The 23,420-nt window shown below is 43.2% G+C and overlaps 1 protein-coding gene across 2 annotated transcripts in view; it reads left to right on the top strand.

Annotated features, from left to right (window-relative positions):
• LOC126471141 (transcription factor kayak) overlaps positions 1–23,420 on the top strand; it is a 115,093-nt gene that overhangs the window by 87,838 nt on the left and 3,835 nt on the right. Inside the window, exon 1 of one of the 2 annotated variants that reach the window (XM_050099242.1) lies at positions 21,111–21,301. The exons of the other annotated variant lie outside the window; for it this stretch is intronic. Within the exon in view, the coding sequence (XP_049955199.1) occupies positions 21,182–21,301 (120 nt within the window). The 5' untranslated portion in view covers positions 21,111–21,181. Of the gene's footprint in view, positions 1–21,110; positions 21,302–23,420 lie in introns of those variants that run through there. 2 annotated transcript variants of the gene reach the window in all.

The raw sequence follows: 23,420 nt of genomic DNA, 5'->3' as shown, positions 1-23,420 counted from the left end.
TCATCTTGACGCCTCAAGCGGCCGCTACTAAATGTGGCATGTAATACGGCCTTGCGGTGTAGCCATGGGGCCCATGGAATACCAAGATATGCCTGCCCAAATCATCACCGATCCCCCGTCAAGTTTCACTCTTGGGGCGTAAACTCGGCGAGAAGTTGGAAACAGCGTGCAACAAGGCTCATCGGACCAAATGACTTTCTTCCTTTGCTCTACAGTCCAGGTTTTATAGCTTCGGCACCACTTTTCACTACTACGGGCGTTTACATCACTGACGAGTGATTTCGGAATTGTTTCCCTTGCGGTTTCCTGCTTATGGAGCTCCTTCCGTATTGGCTTGGTGCTCATTGCTGCCTTCGCGAGTGCGACGTTCAGTTCTGCAGTGATTTTTGCTGCTGTTGTCTTTTATTTTTCATCTTCTACATGACGGTCTGTCACGATCACTATGTACACACTTTCGTCCGCGCTGTGACATGGTGGATGATTATTTTCCGGTTGCCGTGTATGCGCTATAAATCTTTTGATATGGTGCCTCTTGAAACACCAATGACTTCGACTACGTCTTGCAGACGCAATACAAGAACGACGACCAGGAAGACTGCGTGAAGTGATGCTAGTCGACGATAACGCCCACTCGCATTTTGCTTGACTGACAACAAACGCTGTACAAGAGTTGGGTTGGGAAGTCGTTCTGCACTCACCTTATTCACCTGATCTTGCTCCCTCAAATTTTTACCTTCTCCTCTGGCTATGGAACAACCTTCAAGACACTTCCTTTCCGGATGAAAGTGTGCTCCAAACATGGCAAGCTCGACGAGTTCTTCGCCTCAAAACAATGTGATTTCTACAGCCGCGGAATCGTGAAGTTAGCCCAGCGTTGGGAAACTATAGTAAAATAGTGAAGGAGACTGTATTATTGATGACTGAAGTCCATGTTAGATGTAACTGTTGCGTGTTTCTTAAACCTGTGGAAAAACTTTACACACTTGATGCACCAACCCAATAAATAAATAGAGCGTCAGACCAACCACCGGGACAAGCATAAAATTTGAGTCAGTCTTGTGAAGTAGCTGTTAAGCTGCTGGTCTTTGGATTCACATCCGCGGCGCACGACTGCTGCGTCACGATGTCTTCGCGAACCCGTGCTGACGCAACATTTTCTGTTCTGTCGCGTCAAACCTTACTCTTGGCCAATGCAAGTGTGTGAAATTCCGGGACTTAGCGCAGTGAAATACACAGGGAGTAGCGGTGTTCAAAATGGTTCAAATGGCTCTGAGCACTATGGGACTTAACATCTGTGCTCATCAGTCCCCTAGACTTAGAACTACTTACAGCTAACTAACCTAAGGACATCACACACATCTATGCCCGAGGCAGGATTTGAACCTGCGACCGTAGCAGCAGCGCGGTTCCGGACTGAAGCGCCTAGAACTGCTCGGCCACAGCGGTCGGCTAGCGGTGTTCAAATCCCCTTCTCGTAATATTTAATGAGGTTCTGTGCAGTTCCTCGAAGACATTTGAGTCGTGTACCTCGAACAAGGAAAACTACGTAAGAGAGGTACCACCGTGGCCAACATACAAAGTTGGTCACTAATGAAAACGATGACGACGCAATTTTGCGCTTCCTTAAATGCGGCGCGCTCTTTCCCCCTCATAAGTACAGGTTGTATGACGGAAGCGTTGCTATTTACTCAGTGAAATTATGTCAGATTTCGAAATCTCAGATTACCACTTCCTTTAAAACACGTGCAGGCATCAATATTTTGGATGTTGTAGACAAAGGAATACCGCAACTGTACGGAAATACAGGTTGTGTTTTAGTGAAGTGAGCCAGCCACATATGTTGGAAGAACTTTTATTTTTTTAAACCATGGTCAGCTTAGAGCATTTCTCGGATGTCTTTCTAGTTTAACGAACATGGATCAGCTTCGAACGGCCTATTAAGATTGTAAACTTTTATCAGTTGATGGTGACTGAAAAGCAGTAATAAATTTTAATAAAATTTTTTGTGACCAAGGCATTCACTTTAATAATTTATTTAACCTGATACAAAGGTCACCGCCGGCTGGAGTGGCCGAGTGGTTCTAGGCGCTACGGTCGCAGGTTCGAATCCAGCCTCGGGCATGGATGTGTGTGTTGTCCTTAGGTTAGTTAGGTTTAAGTAGTTCTAAGTCTAGGGGCCTGATGACCTCAGATGTTAAGTCCCATAGTGCTCAGAGCCATTTGAACCATTTTGAATCGAAACATTAGCCACAGCCTCGTAGTACATCTACTCATTGATGAAATCTGTTGTCAACAACCCACTGCAATTAGAAAATAGAAAATTAGAAAAACAGAAAATATGTTCAACAATATAATACGAGAAGGAAAAAATCTGATCTTCCCTCAAGTGATTAACATTTGCGCAGAAATGTGTGAAATGCACAGCTGTAAAACTCTGATTGCTGTATTACCCTTGATATAAAATCTGACACACAACAGAGGTTCATCCCAACTTGTGAGAGACGTTCAGTAAGTAACGCAACACGTTTTCTTCTTCGTCCAATTTCGGTTGAAAAAATGCGGAATTTACTGTGGGGCACCGTGGAATATTCTCGCTTCATCCCCTATAATTTCACGAAGTTCAGATTTGTGGCGGTGCTATAAGTAGCCCTCAAAATGGCGTCCATAAAAGAGGTGCGTTACAAGCAGAGAGCTGTCATTGAGTTTCTCTTGGCGGAAAACCAGATAATCGCAAATATTCATAAGCGCTTGCAGAATGTCTAGGGAGACCACGCAATGAACAACAGCAAGGCGATTCGTTGGCGAGGCGTCTGTCATCATCGGAACAAGGTCACGCAAACCTGTTTGATCTCCCGATTGCCGGCTGGCAGCACAGCTGTGACTCTGTAATGTCGCAATCTGCGGACACTTTCACACGAGGTCAAAAATGGTTCAAATTACTCTGAGCATTCTGGGACTTAACATATGAGGTCACCAGTCCCCTAGAACTTAGAACTACTTAAACCTAACTAACCTAAGGACATCACACACATCCATGCCCGAGGCAGGATTCGAACCTGCGACCGTAACGGTCGCGGGGTTCAAGACTGAAGTGCCCAGAACCGCTCGGCGACAGTGGCCGCCTCATACGAGGTGATTGACGGATCACAATCGAATACTTCGCTGCACAAATGGGCGTCTGTGTTGGTAGTTGTGACACACTCGTCCACCTGTTGTAGTTGTTTCTCCTAACAACTTTTTCTATACCCTAGAGGAATTTGTAAACAGAATTAGTCACTTACAAACTTATAAATTGGCAGTATCTTGTCACAAATATTTAATTTTAACCTGCTGCACCCGGCCACGCTTTACTTTGGCTCAGTCTGCTTAAATGGAAAAGAAAGAAAAGAGAAAGACTACGTTTCTAATACGTATGGGAATTCGATATACGTCCTAATATCCTTTTCCTCCTTGTTTCTGTCCATTTCTCGCTCCCCCGATCTTTGTCCGCGTCCTTCCCTTCTCTTTGTCGATCACCTCCTCCCACCCTCCGTCCATCTTCTCCTCCCCGCTCTCACTCCGTCTCCTCCAGCTCCGTCTCTCCCCCTCCTCTCCCTCTGTCAACGCATCCTCCTCTCTGTCTCTCTCTCTCTCTCTCTCTCTCTCTCTCTCTCTCACTCACACACACGTCCATTTCCTGCCACTCCTCTGTTCATCTGCTCTTCCCTCCTCTCTCTGACCATGAGCCTTGTTTATTGTTATTGCAAATCCAGATCCTGTAGTAGTATTCGAATCATAAACCAATAAGTCACAAAAAGTATGTACGTATTAAAAATATGCACGTATTATAGAATTAGATAGCTAAAAACACGCCCATATTAGAATTCAAAACTGTGGCAAACTTTCAAAGCAATCAGTCAAGAACTTCCCGAGAATAACAATTTTTCAACAAACGAACATTTACATGAAACTTCCTGGCAGATTAACACTGTGCGCCGGACCGAGACTCGAATTCGGGACCTTTGCCATCTACATCTACATTTATACTCCGCAAGCCACCCAACAGTGTGTGGCGGAGGGCACTTTACGTGCCACTGTCATTACCTCCCTTTCCTGTTCCAGTCGTGTATGGTTCGCGGGAAGAACGACTGCCGGAAACCCTCCGTGCGCGCTCGAATCTCTCTAATTTTACATTCGTGATCTCCTCGGGAGGTATAAGTAGGGGGAAGCAATATATTCGATACCCCATCCAGAAACGCACCCTCTCGAAACCTGGACAGCAAGCTACACCTCGATGCAGAGCACCTCTCTTGCAGAGTCTGTCACTTGCGTTTGCTAAACATCTCTCTAACGCTATCACGCTTACCAAATAACCCTGTGACGAAACGCGCCGCTCTTCTTTGGATCTTATCTATCTCCTCTGTCAAACCGACCTGGTACGGATCCCACACTGATGAGCAACACTCAAGTATAGGTCGAACGAGTGTTTTGTAAGCCACCTCCTTTGTTGATGGACTCTCCCAATGAATCTCAACCTGGCACCCGCCTTACCAACAATTAATTTTATATGATCATTCCCCTTCAAATCGTTCCGCACGCATACTCCCAGATATTTTACAGATTTAACTGCTACCAGTGTTTGTTCTGCTATCATCATACAATAAAGGATCCTTCTTTCTATGTATTCGCAATGCATACATTTGTCTATGTTAAGGGCCAGTTGCCACTCCCTGCACCAAGTGCCTATCCGCTGCAGATCTTCTTGCATTTCGCTGCAATTTTCTAATGCTGCAACTTCTCTGTATACCACAGCATCATCCGCGAAAAGCCGCATGGAACTTTCGACACTATCTACTAAGTATTTATATATATTGTGAAAAGCAATGGTCCCATAACACTCCCCTGTGGCACGCCAGAGGTTACTTTAACGTTTGTAGACGTCTCTCCATTGAGAACAACATGCTGTGTTCTGCTTGCTAAAAACTCTTCAATCCAGCCACACAGCTGGTCTGAGATTCTGTAGACTCTTACTTTGTTTATCAGGCGACAGTGCGGAACGCCTTCCGGAAGTCAAGGAAATTGGCATTTACCTGCGAGCCCGTATCTAATATTTTCTGGGTCTCATGAACAAATAAAGCGAGTTGGCTGTCACACGATCGCTCATCGCGGGCAAGTGCTCATATCAGCGCACACTCCGCTGCAGAGTGAAAATCTCATTCTGGAAACATCCCCCAGGCTGTGGCTAAGCCATGTCTCCGCAATATCCTTTCTTCCAGGAGTGTTAGTACTGCAAGGTTTGCAGGAGAGCTTCTGTGAAGTTTGGAAAGTAGGAGACGAGGTACTGGCGGAAGTAAAGCTGTGAGGACGGGGCGTGAGTCATGCTTGGGTAGCTCAGTTGGTAGAGCACTTGCCCGCGAAAGGCAAAGGTCCCGAGTTCGAGTCTCGGTCCGGCACACAGTTTTAATCTGCCAGGAAGTTTCATATCAGCGCACACTCCGCTGCAGAGTGACAATCTCATTCTGGGAACATTTACATCTTTATTTGTATGGATGGTATCCGTAGTCTTTCTTCCACTGACATGTCCTATATCTGAACGTTTATCGTGAATGCGAGCTATGAAATACAGAGTGCATTAACTTTACGACAGTGTTCTTAGGCACTGACGACTGGTTTAGAATGCAGTGGCCCTAGTCATCACAACGGAAACGACTCCCACCGGTACTCCAAAAAGCTTTGTGTTATCAATGCATGTATCTGTACAGGTTCCTACTTCACTTGACTGCATGTTTATTGGTGTCTCAAACGCTAAAATATTACTCCTTCTGTTCCTACGGGGAATGAGAATTTTTTGCCACTACCTGACGTCCCCAGTATTCTTATTATTTACTTGAGCATCTACATTGATTGTGCACTCTTATCTTGCGTACGGAGTGTCAGATTTAATCTGCGTAACGGGTGTGGGTGCAGGGTTGGCTTTTTGGTGTCATTCCCCGTCAGTCCAAAAAGTTTCGAGACTGGCTTTAAAAATGGAGAAACCTTAAGATGTTGGATTTAATGCTTCAGGTGTTATATATAGTCTCCCCAGAGTTGAACACAACGCACACAACTTTCATATTTGTGAAACTGTCAGAAAATTCCTTGTTTGTCATGATGTTCAACTCGCACGTCACATTGACTCGAACGTATCGGTAAAGCGTTGACCCTTCATATGGATTTCTGCACTTCGTTTTTTTTGTGGTAGATTGGTGTTGGCAACACCAGTATCGTCTCCCATGATGATTTGTTCAAAATAAGATTGTCCGCATTGTGATTTCAGTCAGGTTGCAGTAGACGTGCACATTTAGTTTTTGTTCGGTAGCGTGTGTGGGACAAACTTAGCAAACGTTTTTGTCTTCTTCCAAACATTCTGAAGAAGGTGTAGAACCCTTGATTTAGAGGTGTGTGATACGGGAACAACAATGTTGACACGCTACGGTCGCACGTCCAGTTACTTAACACTGCCTGCTCAAGCTGAGTGTTGTAACGCACGTTTGTTGTTTACAGTTGTTAATTCAAGCTGCCGTCATAGTTACTGCGCTGACGTCGCTCACACTCGAGGTAAAAAATATGTCGTAAATTGTTGGACTGACGATGTAGTTTGTAAGAGATTCTCAAGCACGAAGACAAGCTGTAGAAACTCTCGCCGTGTAGGGGCGAACATTATCTCTAAAATGCAAGCCCAAGACGGGCAGCAAAACGAGGCGTAGAATATCGTCGACGTACTGCTGTACTGTAAGCGTTCCGCAGACGACAACCAAAGGCGTTCTGCTGTAAAATGAATGGCACCCCAGACCATCATTCCTGGTTGTCGGGCCGTTTGACGGATGATAGGTAGGTATCCTACCGTTGTCTGGGGCGTCTCGAGACACGTCTTCACAGGTAATCGATTCATTTCGAATTGGGACTCATCACTGAAGACAATTCTACACCAGTCAATGACATTCCAGACCGAACACGTGTCTGGAGGCGCCCCGGAAGGCAGTGGGACACCAACCTAACTGTCGCCCGCCAATCAGGAGTGGAGGTCTGGGTGCCATTTCTTTTCGTAGCAGGACCTCTTTCGTTGTCAACCGGCGGCTCATTTATAGGACAGCGGTACGTCGACGACAGTCTAAGCCCCGTTTTGATGCCCTTCGTGGCAAACCATTTTGGTCATACGTTTCAGCAAAATAATGCCCTCGCACATGGCGAGAGTTTCTATTGCTGTCTAGAAATTCTGTTCAAGGAATTTGGACATTGACACACGTAGTTGGGTGGGGGGGATATCTTGAACCCGCATAAACCAACCACTCCCTTAACCCGCCCTATGGATCTGCAACTGCTGAAAAAGCGATTGTTCCTCACGTCTTGAAGACTGTGGGCGCTGAGCGCCGATGGCTGGTGGGCGAATAGTGAAGGTCTGTGGACTGCTACGACACTGCCTGCTCAACGTTTCCAGTATGTGAACTTTTTGCACTTGGTACGTGTAACCTGGACACGTCGGAAAGCTGCTTGATGTGTTACACTTCTGGTCAAAATATTTTTTTAAGTGTGTTTTGGATTTAAAAAATTGATCAGGTGCGAATAGGACTCACGCACTGAGGGTTCTGTACAAACTTAATTATATATTTAGACAGTTCAGGCATCCCGGGAACTGAGAAGCTCGACCATTTTGGCCTGTTATCGATATCGATTCTGGCGAGGTATCGGTCTCGGGATTTACCTGACCGTATCAAAACCTGTACAGTAGTCCCTTTACTTGTACTGTGAAAAGCTGCTTCTTGCAAAGTTTCCTGATTCTCGGTGGACGGGATGTACCCTGCAGGTTTTGATGAGTCAATTTACAAGTATCAAAGTATGTGACAAAAATGGCCCTATTTTTTTGATTCCAGTCGCTTAGAATCTTACATTTTTTAAACCACCGTAGCCCTTAGTATGAGACAATTTCCAACTTAATATATCTACCCGTTCCTGAGATAAAGGGTTTTTAACAGTCGGACAGACGCGGACGGACGGATAACAAGGTCAACCCATAAGAATTCAATTTTTACGGACTGAGGTGCTGTACGCTAGTAATACAAACCAGTGAATATGCTTGGATAGTGTCGAGTATGTCCAGTGCGGCTAATGATGTAAAAATTATCAGTCTTAAATGAATGTCAAAATATGGCTATTCAGCGCCCATGGTTGTGAAGCGCAGGTTAAGTGTACTGTAGTGGTTTGAAATGTGTTGTACATGCAACTATCTTCTGTCGTCGATGGTGTGTTTTAAAAACGATTCGGTAAATCTGCAGTACTAATCGGCTAATTCGGTTCATTGCTCGTGGTACACGGCCCCCTTGCACATTGCCTACATCACTGTTTACATATGCAACAAAAATTTTATTTCCAATATTCCGTTAATTATTTATCGAATTTAAAATGCAGTGGCAGTCTGCTCATTGTTAGGTATAATCTTATCTCAGAGGTTTAATACTAAAGACAATTATTACAGTTATAAACTGTATGTACAAGGTGCATCGGATATAAGTGCAGATAATTCTATTGGTGACTGAGGACGGTGTACTGAATAACATTACTTTAGTATTTACGCGATTTGCAGACGAATCATTGTAGCTATTACGAGTAGTATGTTTTTAGGTTGGATACTACCTCCAAGCACGTGTGACAAGAGCAAGCCATTAATGTTTATATTCACCTAGGCAACCAGGTCAGGTGTTGAACTGTGGACGCCTCAATTGGCATTACGAGACTGAGTGCACCCCGAAAAACGGCAACAGCGCATGACGGCCCGGATGGTCACCCATCCAAGTGCCGGCCACGCCCGACACGGCTTAACTTCGGTGATCTGACGAGAACCGGTGTATCTGCTGCGGCAAGGCCGTGAACTGTGGACGCTAAATGGTTAATCTATAGTGATAGACGTCAACCACGAAAGTGGTGCAGTTACAACGATGTAGAACACATCAGGTGGTAAAGGTTGTCACGTGTTTGTGGGAAGACTTTTCGACGCAGAAAAAAAAAAGAAAAACACCCTGATGTATGTACGCATTCATCATTTGTATTTGCAGCTCTTGTTCTATTTTTTAGTGTTCGCAGTTAAAATTATTGGATAAAGGTTCCGCCTTTTACGCAAAAAACTGTTTCTGTTTGTTACCCAGACATGTTTTGGCACATCTCTGCCATCATCAGTGGGTTTTGTTTATTGAATAACTGTAGAAAGTGAATATTTTTTTAGGTTATAATTGATCTAACAACATGACTAATGATAGTTTTTGTTGCTTTCTTGTTCTTACATTCAATTTAAATTATATGGTTTTGCAGGACCATCTCTATGGTGTTCTGCGCTGATAGCTTTTCATCTGCAAACCAATCGACGTAAATTTGAATTTTTTCAGCGAATTAAGTGATCCCTCGATTTTTTAAAAAAATTATTCTGGCGAGGTAAAATGTTTTGCGTATATATTCTGGTTTTTTTGTGCTATTCTGTGTGTACTTATGTGTGTAGATTTGAAGGTACCATATATGAAAATAGCTGCGCTTATGGTACACCCGTTACACCCTGTATGTCTAGGTGCGGTGTTAACTCATAGCGCTGAAATGCCCGGACTATACAGTGAAGGAGAACAGATGGCGACCTACAACCAACTCTAGACATAATTTCAAACCTTTGCGAAAGTTTGTCTCGCTAACATCCCACACAAAATGATGAAAGGAAAAAGAGTTCGTTGCGTACTACATTTTCGCTGCTGATGCAGTTAAACCGCCGCAGCAGGCATGAAGTTTACTAATTCTATTTGCAATAAATTACGCGGACAATCTTCCGTATACCACTGAAACGTACCTGCAAACTTATGTCATTGGACACACATTTCGGAGATACAGTGTCATAAATATCTAGATACGTAAAAAAACTAGGTTTTTCTTATAACGGAGCGCAAATTACTGAGTCTATAGTCACCCAGTGTGTGATAATAAGAACACTTAGCGACTTCCAAATATCTTTAAACATAATTTCACACGTCTTGTAAACAATTTTTCGCTTGAATGCTTCATTTCAAACATTTACTGTATTAATTCATTTCTAGGGTAATCAGAAGTCTGAAGCTGTTTTATGCTTGGGAATTAGATTCATTAAAGAATCTAGGGTTTACTAATTTTTAACTTAAGCACAGGACTGCTTAGTTTTTATTTTCAGAAGTCGGAGTCCGCAGCTCGTGGTCGTGCGGTAGCGTTCTCGCTTCCCGCGCTCGGGTTCACCGGGTTCGATTCCCGGCGGGGTCAGGGATTTTCTCTCTCTCTCGTGATGACTGGGTGTTGTATGATGTCCTTAGGTTAGTTAGGTTTAAGTAGTTCTAAGTTCTAGGGGACTGATGACCATAGATGTTAAGTCCCATAGTGCTCAGAGCCATTTTTTTTAATTGTCCGATTTTACAAGGCTATGTCTTTCACATCCATGCACAGAAAACCTTCGGGTGTTGCACTGTACCGTAAGCTGATGAAACGTCGATAAATGCCACTCCAGTGCTTTCAAATTCACCCTCTTATGTTCTGCGTAAGGTGGGGTTATTTTGCTGTACAGTTTCTTTGCGGCTTGGAACCGGTCTGTTCAGGTATAACTAAGCTATCAGTCTTTTCGTGATGGGCGGTTCAAAAGCATCTTTTCAGATATCTTAATAAAGATGTCAATACTGCAAGCCAAATTCACTGTTGTTGCTCTATTCGCATGTCGTCCAAGCGAGCATTGTTACTTTTACGTTGTTTTATGTTTTTTGCAGCACTTTTTCAGAAAACTGAGGTGACAGCTCATTCGCTTCTAGATATAGTCTTAGATCCTCTGCCCCATTTTTCTGTTTCACCATTTTTAAGGATCTGCTGTGCTATTTGGTTTGGGGACATGATTGCCTGAATTGTTTCACTCTGGCGACAGGAGACTCCATCTCGTTCGACTCCTTGTCGTCATGTCTACACCTTCTAGCATTTATGTCCAACGATTTCTCTTACCTTCTGCCACAGATTGGATAAGAGTTGAAGCACCATCTTATGTTTTCTTACTAAAACTGTTTTCTTCGAAGAATTCTGCTTGTCGAATACGGAACAAATGCACCAGAATGTGTGATTTATTATTTGTGTTGCACTGAACATTGTTGTTGCTTGTTTGTTGGTAGAAGTATTCGCGGTAAAAAAAGAAAAAAAACCGTGGGTTGCCTTCCAGTTGGAGATGGGCAAACTGAAACACGTAACTATTCCGAAACAAATGAAACAGTACAATGTAATGTTTCGATACGCTGTTTCGAAACAGTGAAACAGTTTGTAATCTAATAAACCTACACATTTTTATCATCTTGAATGTCTACTATATAAGTATGTCCACATAAACACAAATCATATCGCAGAAAGCATGAAACTATTACTTAGGCGTCTTGGCAGTTTCGTATTTCCTGCAGCAAATGCGCTGCTTTCGTGTCGTGTGACTTTCATGCTTTTCAATTGGCTGAGGACAGCCATAGCTGAAGATAGAAGAACGACCACGAACGGAACTGGAGGTGGGAGCAAACTGCAGAAACAACGGATATGCTACTGGGATTCCCATATTCTGTTAGTATGGGTAATATACCCATCCTGCTAATTTCCATTCACACAAGGGGAATCATTGTGGATAATAGGCACAGTGACTATAGACTCACAAATAACGCCAAATAATTCGAATAAATAACAAAATATAACAGAAATAAATTTTGTCTTTCAAGGTGTTTCGAACCGTTATTATAAATTCACCATGCTTCCCAGCCCTTCCCGTTCACCATTACACTCTCAGTGATACGTCAAACAGATTGCTTGCAATTATACGTACATCAAATTTATTTATATGTCTAATAACTGTCACTCTACGCCTTTTTTATTCAAAATGTTGTGGGCTTACTTGCGTTTCTTAATGTGATTACTGTACATGAACAGAGAAGCGTATGTTATAAAAAAGTGTAATTTAACTGAATGATTTTCACATATTTATTATTTTGAATGTGAATAGTATGCGTTGTTTTATTGTTTGGTTAGTGTTTATAAAGCAGATGTTACGCCATTTCGTAATAGAACAGTCAGCTAGAAACGAAGCTTTATTTTCGGATATCTTAAGCTTCATGCTATTGCTTGTCAAAAAGATTTCGACACTCTTGAAAGTGTTTCATGAAGTGTTATGTTGTGTTTCAGTACCTGTGCCGAGCCCGAATCTCGTCCGACACAGAGCGGAATGAAACATCACTGTTTCGATACAATTAGTCCGTTCCAAGCACAAGTGGACTGAAACAGCCTTATTTTGAAACAACGTTATAGTTTCTGTGTCTGGCTCGAGATCGAATCTGGTCCGGTTGTCCGAGACAGGAGCGAAATGAAATACCACTGTTTCGAAACAGTGAACCATAGCCGTTCCGAAACACTGAAACAGTTTCACGTATCGATACACTGTATCGAAACATAGAAACAGTGGACAAGTCTACTTCCAGTATCTGAGGTTCCGGCCAGTGTTGTAGCACGAGTACAAGTTCTGTAATGTGGCTTGCATAAAAAAGTAGATACGTAAACAGTGCGCCTCTTCCAGTGCGCAACCTAGAGGCTTATCTCTGAAGTAACATGACACTCTCTCGTTCCAATATTACGTAACGCTCGAGAGGCTGCCAGTAGCACTGCAGTTTAGTTCCAGCGCGAGACAGTATTTTACACCTAGTAGATTCTAGTCCTTTAAACGCCACGGCTTTGGTCTCGATAGTAGTGATGTTAAAATTATTAATTTAATTATAAGGTTAATAACTTGCATGGATCTTTGAAAGGATTTCACACTATCAGCTATTACTACTCTATCGTCAGCGAATAATCTTGTACTCACATTGAAAAAAGGTTTTGCGTCACCTCGGTTCCGAGGGTTTCGTAACCTGTATAGAAAATTGGAATAGAGATCAACATAAACATAATTTCCGCCCTTTTTATTGCTCATGAAAACCACACACTGCATGTGTACCACCATCCAACGAGGCCTTCAGAGGTGGTGGTCCAGATTGTTGTACACACTGGTACCTCTAATACCCATTAGCACGTCCTCTTGCATTGATGCATGCCCGTATTCGTCGTGGCATACTATTCACAAGTTCATCAAGGCACTTTGGTCCAGATTTCCCACTCCTCAATGGCGATTCGGCGTAGATCCCTCAGAGTGGTTGGTGGATCACGTCGCCCATAAACAGCCTTTTTCAGTCTACCCCAGGCATGTTCGTTAGGGTTCATGTCTGGAGAACATGCTGGCCACTCTAGTCGAGCGATGTCGTTACCCTGAAGGAAGTCATTCACAAGATGTGCACGACGGGGGCGTGAATTGTCGTCCATGAAGACGAATTCCTCGCCAATATGCTGCCGATAAGGTTGCACTATCGGTCGGAGGATGGCATTCACATATCGTACAGCCGTTACGGCACCTTCCATGACCACCAGCAGCGTACGTCGGCCCCACATAATGCCACCCCAAAACAGCAGGGAACCTCCACCTTTCTGCACTCGTAGGACAGTGTGTCTAAGGCGTTCAGTCTGACCAGGTTGCCTCCAAACACGTTACCGACGATTGTCTGGTTGAAGGCATATGCGACAGACATCGGTTAAGAGAGCGAGAAACAAAGAGGGTCCTCGCAGTGGAGGTTGAGGGTGAAGTTGCGCATCATGCAGCCTGTTGCGCACAGATTGAGTCGTAACACGACGTTCTGTGTCTGCACGAAAAGCATTATTCAACATGATGGCGTTGCTGTCAGGGTTCCTCCGAGCCATAATCCGTATGTAGCGGTCATCCACTGCAGTAGTAGCCCTTTGGCGGCCTGAGCGAGGCATGTCATCGACAGTTCCGTCTCTCTGTATCGCCTCCATGTACGAGGGTGAGTCATATGAAAACCTTAAATTTGTAATAACAAATCGAAATTTCGCGCCGTTATCCTGTAAGTTGGTAAGCGTGCTACAAACAGCGTGCAGAATGGCCTGTAGGTGGCAGTATAGTGCAGATGCACACATACCGTCGCAATATCAGTATAAAGATGGCCGCCTCACTTGCGACTTGCACCAGGGAAGAACAGCCTTCTGTTATTCGGTTTTTGCGTAGTGAAGGTGTGAAACCCATTGAAATTCATCGACAAATGAAGGTTCAGTACGGTGATGCATGTTTGTCACAGCAGCAAGTCTACGAATGGAGTGGGAGAACATTGCAGCAGTTGAAGCCATAGTGAAGGAAAACCGCCGAGTGACACTGAATGACGTTGCAGCATGTTTACAGAGTAGTCATGGGTCAGTACACAACATTGTGCATGATGTGCTCCAGTTTCACAAAGTGTCTGCAAGATGGGTGCCACGGCAGCTGACTCCTGAAATGAGAGAACGACGTGTTGATGCTTGTGAAGAACTTCTTCGGCGCTTTGAACGAGAAGGTGATGGCTTCCTTAGAAGAATCGTTACTGGGGACGAAACCTGGGTTCACTTCTACCAACCGGAAACGAAGAGAGCGAGCAAGGAATGGCGCCATTCCTCATTACCGAAACCAAAGAAGTTTCGAACAGAACCATCAGCAGGGAAGGTTATGCTGATTCTCTTTTGGGACGAAAAAGGCGTCATTTTCGAGCATTACATGCCTAGAGGGGCTACTGTCACCAGTGCATCATACACAGATCTCCTAAAAAATCATATGCGCCTGCAATCAAATCAAAGCGACGTGGATTGCTGTCAGCAGGTGTCCTTTTGCAACATGACAGTGCAAGGCCCCACACTGCCCGTGCAACAATTGCAACAACGACAGACCTGCATTTTGAGTGTCTTCCTCATCCACCATACTCACCAGACCTTGCCCCAAGTGATTTCCGTATGTTTGGACCACTCAAAGACGCAATGGGAGGAAAGAAGTTCCGTTCTGATGAAGAGGTACGCCTCGCGGTGCATGAGTGGTTGCGCGGACTACCAAAAGAATTTTTTTCTAAAGTAATTTATGCACTTGTAAGCGCTGGAGGACTTGCATTGAGCGTGGGGGAGATTATGTTGAAAAGTGATACAGCTTTGTACCACTTCTGCACAATAAATAATTTTAAAAAAATATGTAAGGTTTTCATTTGACTCACTCTCGTACTAAGTTGTTAGTTTGGTTCACTCCGAGACGCACTTCATTTGTTGAGAGCCCTTCCTGGACAAAGTATCAATGCGGATGCGATCGAACCGCGATATTGACCATCTAGGCATGGTTGAACTATAGACAACACGAGCCGTGTACCTCCTTCCTGGTGGAATGACTGGAACTGATCGGCTGTCGGACGCCCTCCGTCTAATAGATGCTGCTCATGCATCGTTGTTTACATCTATGGGCGCGTTTAATGACATCTCTGAACAGTCGAAGGGACTGTGTCTGTGTTACAATATCCATAACAACGTCTATCGTTAGGAGTTCTGGGAACCGGGGTGATGCAAAACCTCTTTTCGATGTTTACTAAAGTTTGTGTGTGTGTGTGTGTGTGTGTGTGTGTGTGTGTGTGTGAGAGAGAGAGAGAGAGAGAGAGAGAGAGAGAGATATAATGTTTATTACTCCTTCACGCCGAAACGGCTGGTCGTATTTGGATGAAATTGTGAGTGGCGGTTGCTTATACCTTGAATTAACAAGTAGGCTACCAAAATGTTTACAAAGTTACCAGTAGCGGGCTGCAAAACTTTATGGGAGTTGCAGAATGCCGGCCGCGGTGGGCGTGCGGTTCTAGGCACTTCAGTCCGGAACCGCGAGACTGCTACGGTCGCAGGTTCGAATCCTGCCTCGGGCATGGATGTGTGTGATGTCCTTAGGTTAGTTAGGTTTAAGTAGTTCTGAGTTCTAGGGCACTGATGACCTCAGATGTTGAGTCCCATAGTGCTCAGAGCCATTTGAACCCAGTTGCAGAATAGGTTGTGCTGAGAAATAATACGATGCGCCGTTTCCGAGTTAATCAACGTTGAAGTTAGCCAATCAGGCTGTTGCGCTCGCAAATTCAAGCGGCCCGCCAGAGACTGTGTTCGCCAAACGCGTTTTTCGTTTGATTTCCTAAAACCGAACAAGAGAGCAGTACAAAATTGGACATGGGTTGATAATAAGGTTCAAACCTTAGCCAAAGGCTAAGCAGTGTCGTGTGCTATCCTCTACGCTATGAGAACACTAATTGTATGTGACGGGTCGCTTGAATTTGTGCGCGAAACGAAACGGCCCGATTGGATAAATGCTAACTAACTCGGCAATTGCGCAACGTATCAAATTTTTTTAACTATTATTTCTCAGCACACACTACCTTGTAACATCCTTACAAAGTTTTCAGACTGTTTCTGACTACTCTATGTACCTTCTTGTCAAAGGGATTGGGGTGAAAGAGAAGTGTAGTCCACGACGCGCAAATACCCATACATTATTCGTCCATTATTTCAGAATGAGAGCACTTAGTGACTTGACTTGCAACAAACTCTACGCATAATTTCAAACCTTTACGCAAGTTTTTCTCGCTGACAACCCCCACAAAGTGACTAAGGGAGAAAAGTTTATCGCTTACTGCATTTCATGCAGTAAAACCTGCTGTGTGAAGCATGACGCTTTAATTTATTAATTCTTTACTGCTAACTGCAATCACAACACATTTTGAAGACAGTGTTCACACGTACCACTAAATGTACCAGCAAAATTATAACATTATACGATACACAGTTCAGGAGATACCGATGTCATAAACAGTGAGCTGTGTAAAAATGAAACTGTGTAGCAAAATTCGCTAGTGATACACGCGAAAGGATTTCCACTAAATTTGGTACACACATTAGTTACGATGTGGACAGAAATACTGTGGGGATAAGAGCCACGAGCTTCCTGTTGGGGTGGACACAGATGTGTAGGAAGGGAGGAGATGGACAGGAAGGGGGCAAGAAGGAGGTGGAGAGGGGGACAGGAGTCGATAGTGAATGCGGGGGGGGGGGGGGGGGGGGTGTTGGAGGAGGTGGACAGAGAGGGGTGCGGAGATGGACAGGGGGAGGGGGGAGGAGGGGAGGACTAATTGAACATTGGGATAAGTACATAAGCAGACCTTTTTGTGTATAACCAGCTGTTCAACCGCGAGTAACACTGTGGTATGGAGCTAGTGAGTACATATCTATCATGTACTGGGTGATCAAAAATTCAGTATAAATTTGAAAACTTAATAAACCACGCAGTAATGTAGATAGAGAGGTAAAAATTGACACACATGCGTGGAATGACATGGGGTTTTATTAGAACCAACCATATTGCTAGACGCGTGAAAGATCTCTTGCGCGCGTCGTTTCATGATGATCGTGTGCTCAGCCGCCACTTTCGTCATGCTTGGCCTCCCAGGTCCCCAGACCTCAGTCCGTGCGATTATTGGCTTTGGGGTTACCCGAAGTCGCAAGTGTATCGTGATCGACCGACATCTCTGGGGATGCTGAAAGACAACATTCGACGCCAATGCCTCACCATAACGCCGACATGCTTTACAGTGCTGTTCACAACATTATTCCTCGACTACAGTTATTGTTGAGGAATGATGGTGGACATACTGAGCATTTCCTGTAAAGAACATCATCTTTGCTTTGTCTTACTTTGTTATGCTAATTATTGCTGTTCTGATCAGATGAAGCGCCATCTGTCGGACATTTTTTGAACTGTTGTATTTTTTTGGTTCTAATAAAACCCCATGTCATTCCAAGCATGTGTGTCAATTTGTACCTTTCTATCTACATTATTCCGTGATTTATTCAGTTTTCAAATTTATACTGACTTTTTGATCACCCGGTATATTGAGATTAAATTAGAACACTGAAAAGGGACTATCATAAGTACCGAAAAATCACTACAAGTACTGGCGGAAAATTGAGTGCAAGGAAACCTAGTTATAAAGAACCAGGTAATACGTTGATAAAAATATTTAAAACTTGTTACATTTAAGTGGTCATACGTATACTGTTGTAGACTATACACGAAAACAAAAAGATAAAATATTGGAAACATCTAACTAATGGTGAATTTTCACGTTAAAATGTAGCAAATAATCTTTTCATTATAATATAAATCACGTACCGTAGCATATTGATAGCTACTGTGGAACGGCGTATAATAGTTTCCGCTTGCGAACTGGCCAAAACACTGGGCATGCAAGAATGTGTTGTGCAAATGTACGTTTTAGGTCTGTCAATATATCGAGATACACAGGCAAAGACAAGCGTTGCATAACCAGCGAATGTCAAAGGGCAGAACCCATCCATAAAAGACGTCAGATAAGGTGCAGATTCTTACGCTGAATATTTCCTGGTACATCCAATGTCGTACAAACGAATCTGCAAAATACATAATAGATGTGGAATTGTTCATACTTGCAAACGAGTACTGTTGCGATAGAAACACTGTGAGAAAAGTCATTTTTAAAGTACTGCACAAATCGGTTTCAGTTTACAGACAGCATATTTAATTTTCTATGAATATGTGCGTATTTCAGACGATGGTAGTCTCAAGGAACAGATTTTCATTTGGTTTTGCTGCAGTTTCTTTTACTTTAACGTTTATGGATGTGTCTCCAGTTATCTGTCAATATATCAGAGGTCCTCACACATGTAGTAGTATTGTAGAACCATCGATACACTGACTGTCTGACAGTGCCTATTGACATGTTATCAGTATCAGAAATATTGATGAACAGTTTTTATGACACCCAGATTATTCTCACAACTAGCCAAATACCCGGTGTTAGTCATCTCCTCTTCAACCCCTCTAGGTCAATCTACTCCTCCCTTCTCTCTTACTCTTCCTTTTCTCTGTCCATTTCCTCCTGTTGCTCTCTATGACCACCTCTTCCTCCCCCCCTCTGACCATCTCCTTCTCACCACCTTCTTTCACTATCACCCAGTTATCCCCCCAACTCCAGTAGCAGGCTGATAGTTCTTACCTCCACAGTATTTCTTTACAGATAGTGAGTAATGCGTGTACCAAGTGTGGTCGAAATCGATCCAGGGGTTCAGGAGGAGCTTTTTACCTGCAGCTTTGCCAGAATATCCACAAGTCACATATATTTAACACATTTCACACATATTAGTACACATATTTCAGCTGTATCTCTAGAGAATGTCATCCTACAGTTTAGTTTTCATGTAGCTCAATTTTTATAATATCGTATCTCCTGAACAATTATTCGTACAATGATATAAATTTAAGTACATTCATTGGTATCTATGAACACTGTCTGCAAAATGAGTCAGAAAGACAGTTACTCTTAAAGTAGTAATAAATTAAAACGTCAAACTTGATGCAGCAGTTCTACTGCATGAAAGTGAAAACGCAGAAAGCGATAAACGTATTTTACTTGTATAATTTTGTGGAGGCATGTCAGCGAGAAAAAAGACCCGTAAAGGTTTGACATGATGTGTAAAGTTCGTTGCAAGTCACTAAGTGCTTTCATTCTCAAATACTGGTTGAATAAAGATTGGATATTCGCGCACTATTTTTCACCCCACACACCTTTTTGATAGTTTGGGTTGTTCTTACCGCCCCCTCCACAGTGATTCTTTCTAGACAGTGATGTGTGTTCCAAGTTTGGTTGACATTGAACCGGTGGTGTAGGAGGAGATATGCAATGTACATACATAGATATACATTTTATAACATGTATGTACTAGAATTGTCAGTGCGTAGTGAGCATGTGAGGTCATTGACGGGTTGCCGTTCGGGTTTTTGACATAGCTTCATTGACTAGCCAAGTAGTGTTTGCGTGTAGCGTTAATGTTCTTCAGTTCGTCTTTGTTTCCTTTAATAGATATTCACGCCTTTACAATTCATTTTATGACCAAATAAATGTTGGTTGAATTTATCGAGCACTATAGCAATCACTGTGGGGTCAGTCTTCATAGGAATATATAAACAAATATTAAAAATATGCCGTCTTTGAAAAATAAGCCTATTAAGCAAGCACACAAAACAGTTTTACGGGGTTAAGCAGTAGCTGTCATTGTATTCACGACTTTCGTATAGCCACAGGAGGGTTCACTATGACATTGTTTTTTTTTATTAATTTGAAAACTAAGTACTAGCTTGTTCAATTACAGAGGTGTGTGGAAAAACGCCTCTAGCTTGAATGGTACGCCGTGTACATGCAGTGACTGGTAAGAAGTGTGCAAAGTGTATGTGTCTCACTAAATTATCACAATTCGTAAGAATTTATCTTTCCGGAGCAGGTGTAATTGCTTCACAAGTTTCTACAATTTTGTTGATTGCGTGTGCTGATAATACAGCACTTAGCTTCAAGCATTCGAATGACCTGCCTATCGGTAGAAATCTGTTACGGTATTCTCAATTTCTCTCTGAGCGCAATTTTCTCTCTCAGCAATGTATTTTGCTTCGGTATTTTATGTCGTATCAACATTAGTAATTCGTAGTACGATGTAAGACTCATCCGGAAATAGTTTATGAAATTTTTCGGATGCGTGGTTCTGATTGTAGTTAGCAAATTATCATGCGACAAGTCGTTTCTTCTTTTAAGGCGTTCTCGGTCCTATTTCCTCAGTTCGTGGTTTCTTACCAGCTATAGGTAACATATTGCGGCACACGTTTTTTTCTGTAATTCGACGTCTTGACCTTCGATATCATATATCGAAGATTCGATAAACTAATAATGCAATTGTCAACAAACGTTGGATGTGTGCAGGCCACTTAAAACCGGACTTACCAATGTTCTTTGATAAAGTTTCATTTTTTTAGGCAGTTTCAGTGTCAAAAGAATCTAACGTAGTTAGCAAAATTGATTCCTGAGAGAACGTTCTAGAATTTGTATTTGTGAACGGTGTTTGAATTTGGTATTATGCCAGTTAATGCGTTCGACCATCGCCCGGAAGAAAGTATGTCAAAACGCCAGTAAAGCGAAGGACCTAGCACAGGTGGCGGGTTCGCTACCGAGAAGCGGCAGCGGGCACTTTGTCCTGCGGAAGGCGAGATAGTGGAGTTCCGCGAACTAGCAACGCCGCATGACGTCAGCCGCCGCGCGCCGACCTTGTAAAAGTGACGGCGCGCGCCGAACGGCTGTTAGTCGCTCGTGGAGAGAGGCCGAGTGAGGTTGTGTCGCGAAGTGCTCGCAGCGTTCAGCTTTTTCGTCTCCCGTTGGACCTTATGAATTTGGATTTGATGCCTCAGCTGGTACCTTTGAGTTCTCAAGTGCTGGACAGAGAGGACGATCAATTGCTGACTATGTACTCTGATTGGAGTCGCAACAGCGATAAACAACGAATGGTACGTAGAACGATTAGGTGCTAAGTCATACCGAAGACTATATTGTATTTTTCCGAAACTTTTTTGATAATTGCGTCAGTCTTAATCTGTCACACACACATCGCATATAGTTATTCTAAAAGCCAACAACAATGTGCAGCGATATTGGTGTACAATGATATTGAAGTAATCTCGCCGAAGCATTCTTGCTCATGTGCGTTACTGCAACCCTTGCTATTTCTCCAATTCGTACTGTGCCATGTAGTGGTTACTGTTTATCTGCGTTCCATAAAAATTTGCAATTCAGGGAATATACGTTAATTTTTTTCTCTGTTATTCGACATGTGCCCTCTGATTTTAGCAGCCCGTTTAGTGCCAAACGGTTGTTATGATGTACCTACGGATGTCCAATGTCAGACGACATAATTTCAGAAATTTGATGCGAAATCCTGCACACGCATCGTTATTCGTTGCATTGCGTCAGTCAGGTGGCATTTCAGGGCCTGAATTGTTGTGACGTCAGAATGACGTCATGCGTTTCTTGGAGAGAGCACGGCGTTGCCAAGTCATTACCTCGCACTGTAGCAATAGAGAACGAAATGAAATGAAGATTTTGGACGCTATAGAAATCTGCCTTTCTTGTAACTAGATAGTAAAGTTAATACTAATTCGCACCAACTCCTTTAGTTTACTTACCTTCATGATTAAAGTAACCGATTTTGCATTATCGTGTTGTAGAGTACGTAAAGCAAAGAGTGATATTTGAGATTTCGGTAGTATTCCAAACTGCGATAGTTATTGCCATATATGAGCAATACAGCAACGGCAAATAAGGCGTGGAGTTTCCTCTTGCGCAAGTTGGTCTGGCAGTAAGGGCGGTGCCAGAGGTCCAGACGGCAGTCACATGACCGAGTTGTCACGTGAAAGAGATATGTGTTCCAGCCATTGTCCATCTGGACAGTTCTTTGTGTGCTGTGCTAGCATTCCAAACCCATAGAATAAAGTGGTGAGTTCCCGACATCGCGCTTTTGATTGTTCTGACACTGTACTTTTTTAAATGTAAAATGTAAGTTACGTTTTTCAAAAGTTTACGCTTCTTATGAAATCGCACAAATATGGAAACTTGACTATCATGTAGCATCATCCAAGTAAAATGAAAGCTTCCTACCGTATTACGGGTGGTGTTTGTTCTTTTGGTCATGGTGTTCTTTAACTGTCGTTTCTAGGAATGGCAGATTTACAAGGTGTATCCCAGCGCATCCTCAGATTATCAGCGCAGTGTGCTCCAGATATTTTTCGTCATCAGCAAGAAACAGGCCTATTGTTCCAGTCTGACATTTTAATGACAGGCAACGTCTCTTTGTCAGTACAACGTGTGTCAAAACTAAGGCGTTCGTGAAACAGCAATTTCTTAAAACGTTAGCTTCACGTTCCATGGAGAGAGGAGTGGTGAACCTGCCATGCTTCAGCTTCGTGCTGCCGGACCCTGATATTTTCGCGTATTCTGATGTTTTCAGACTGAAATCGAGTATAGGATAAGACCCAAAAATCGTTAATAATTCCTGCCACGCAGATAGGAATATGTACAAATACTCGAGATGATTAGTGACCTAATATTAAAAGTGGTCCATTAAATTTTATCTTTATATGGTCTTTCCGTCGCAGACATTCGAGAAATGGAGACTGGTCTTCGGAAAATGTTCCTCATAGTTGATTAAGTAACATATCTGAAGATAGTGTGCAAACGCGGCTCCGTATTAGCCTTGATGTGTGGTGCTCGAGAGTGACGCCCAGAAGGTAGCGACGTAGTGGGCGGCAGAAGGAATTTCCGGACCGGACATGCCGCAGCCTGCACTCCGAGGAAATCCACAACGCGCATCTTTGACTCACCTTCCAGAATGCCCCACGTTGGGCTAAGAAAGTTCCACAACAGCTTCTAAGTAAAAGTCTGTGTACGTAAATGTCTGTATTGTTACTTGAAAAAAATAGTTTCAGGATAATAGAAAAAAATGAGTATTAGTGGTTCGGATCATACTGGCTCTCGGTGATATCAAGAAAAAAGCTGCAGTTTCTTCAGCCAGTTGTCGGGCATGAGCGTCTTCCAGTAGTTATTCGTACTGTGAGATGCTTTTGGGTAGCC

The sequence above is a fragment of the Schistocerca serialis genome, chromosome 1, assembly GCF_023864345.2.
Source record: "Schistocerca serialis cubense isolate TAMUIC-IGC-003099 chromosome 1, iqSchSeri2.2, whole genome shotgun sequence".
NCBI classification, from domain to species: Eukaryota; Metazoa; Arthropoda; class Insecta; order Orthoptera; family Acrididae; genus Schistocerca; species Schistocerca serialis.
The sequence above is the reverse complement of the archived record's forward strand: the minus strand, read 5'-3'. Positions and strand labels throughout refer to the sequence as shown.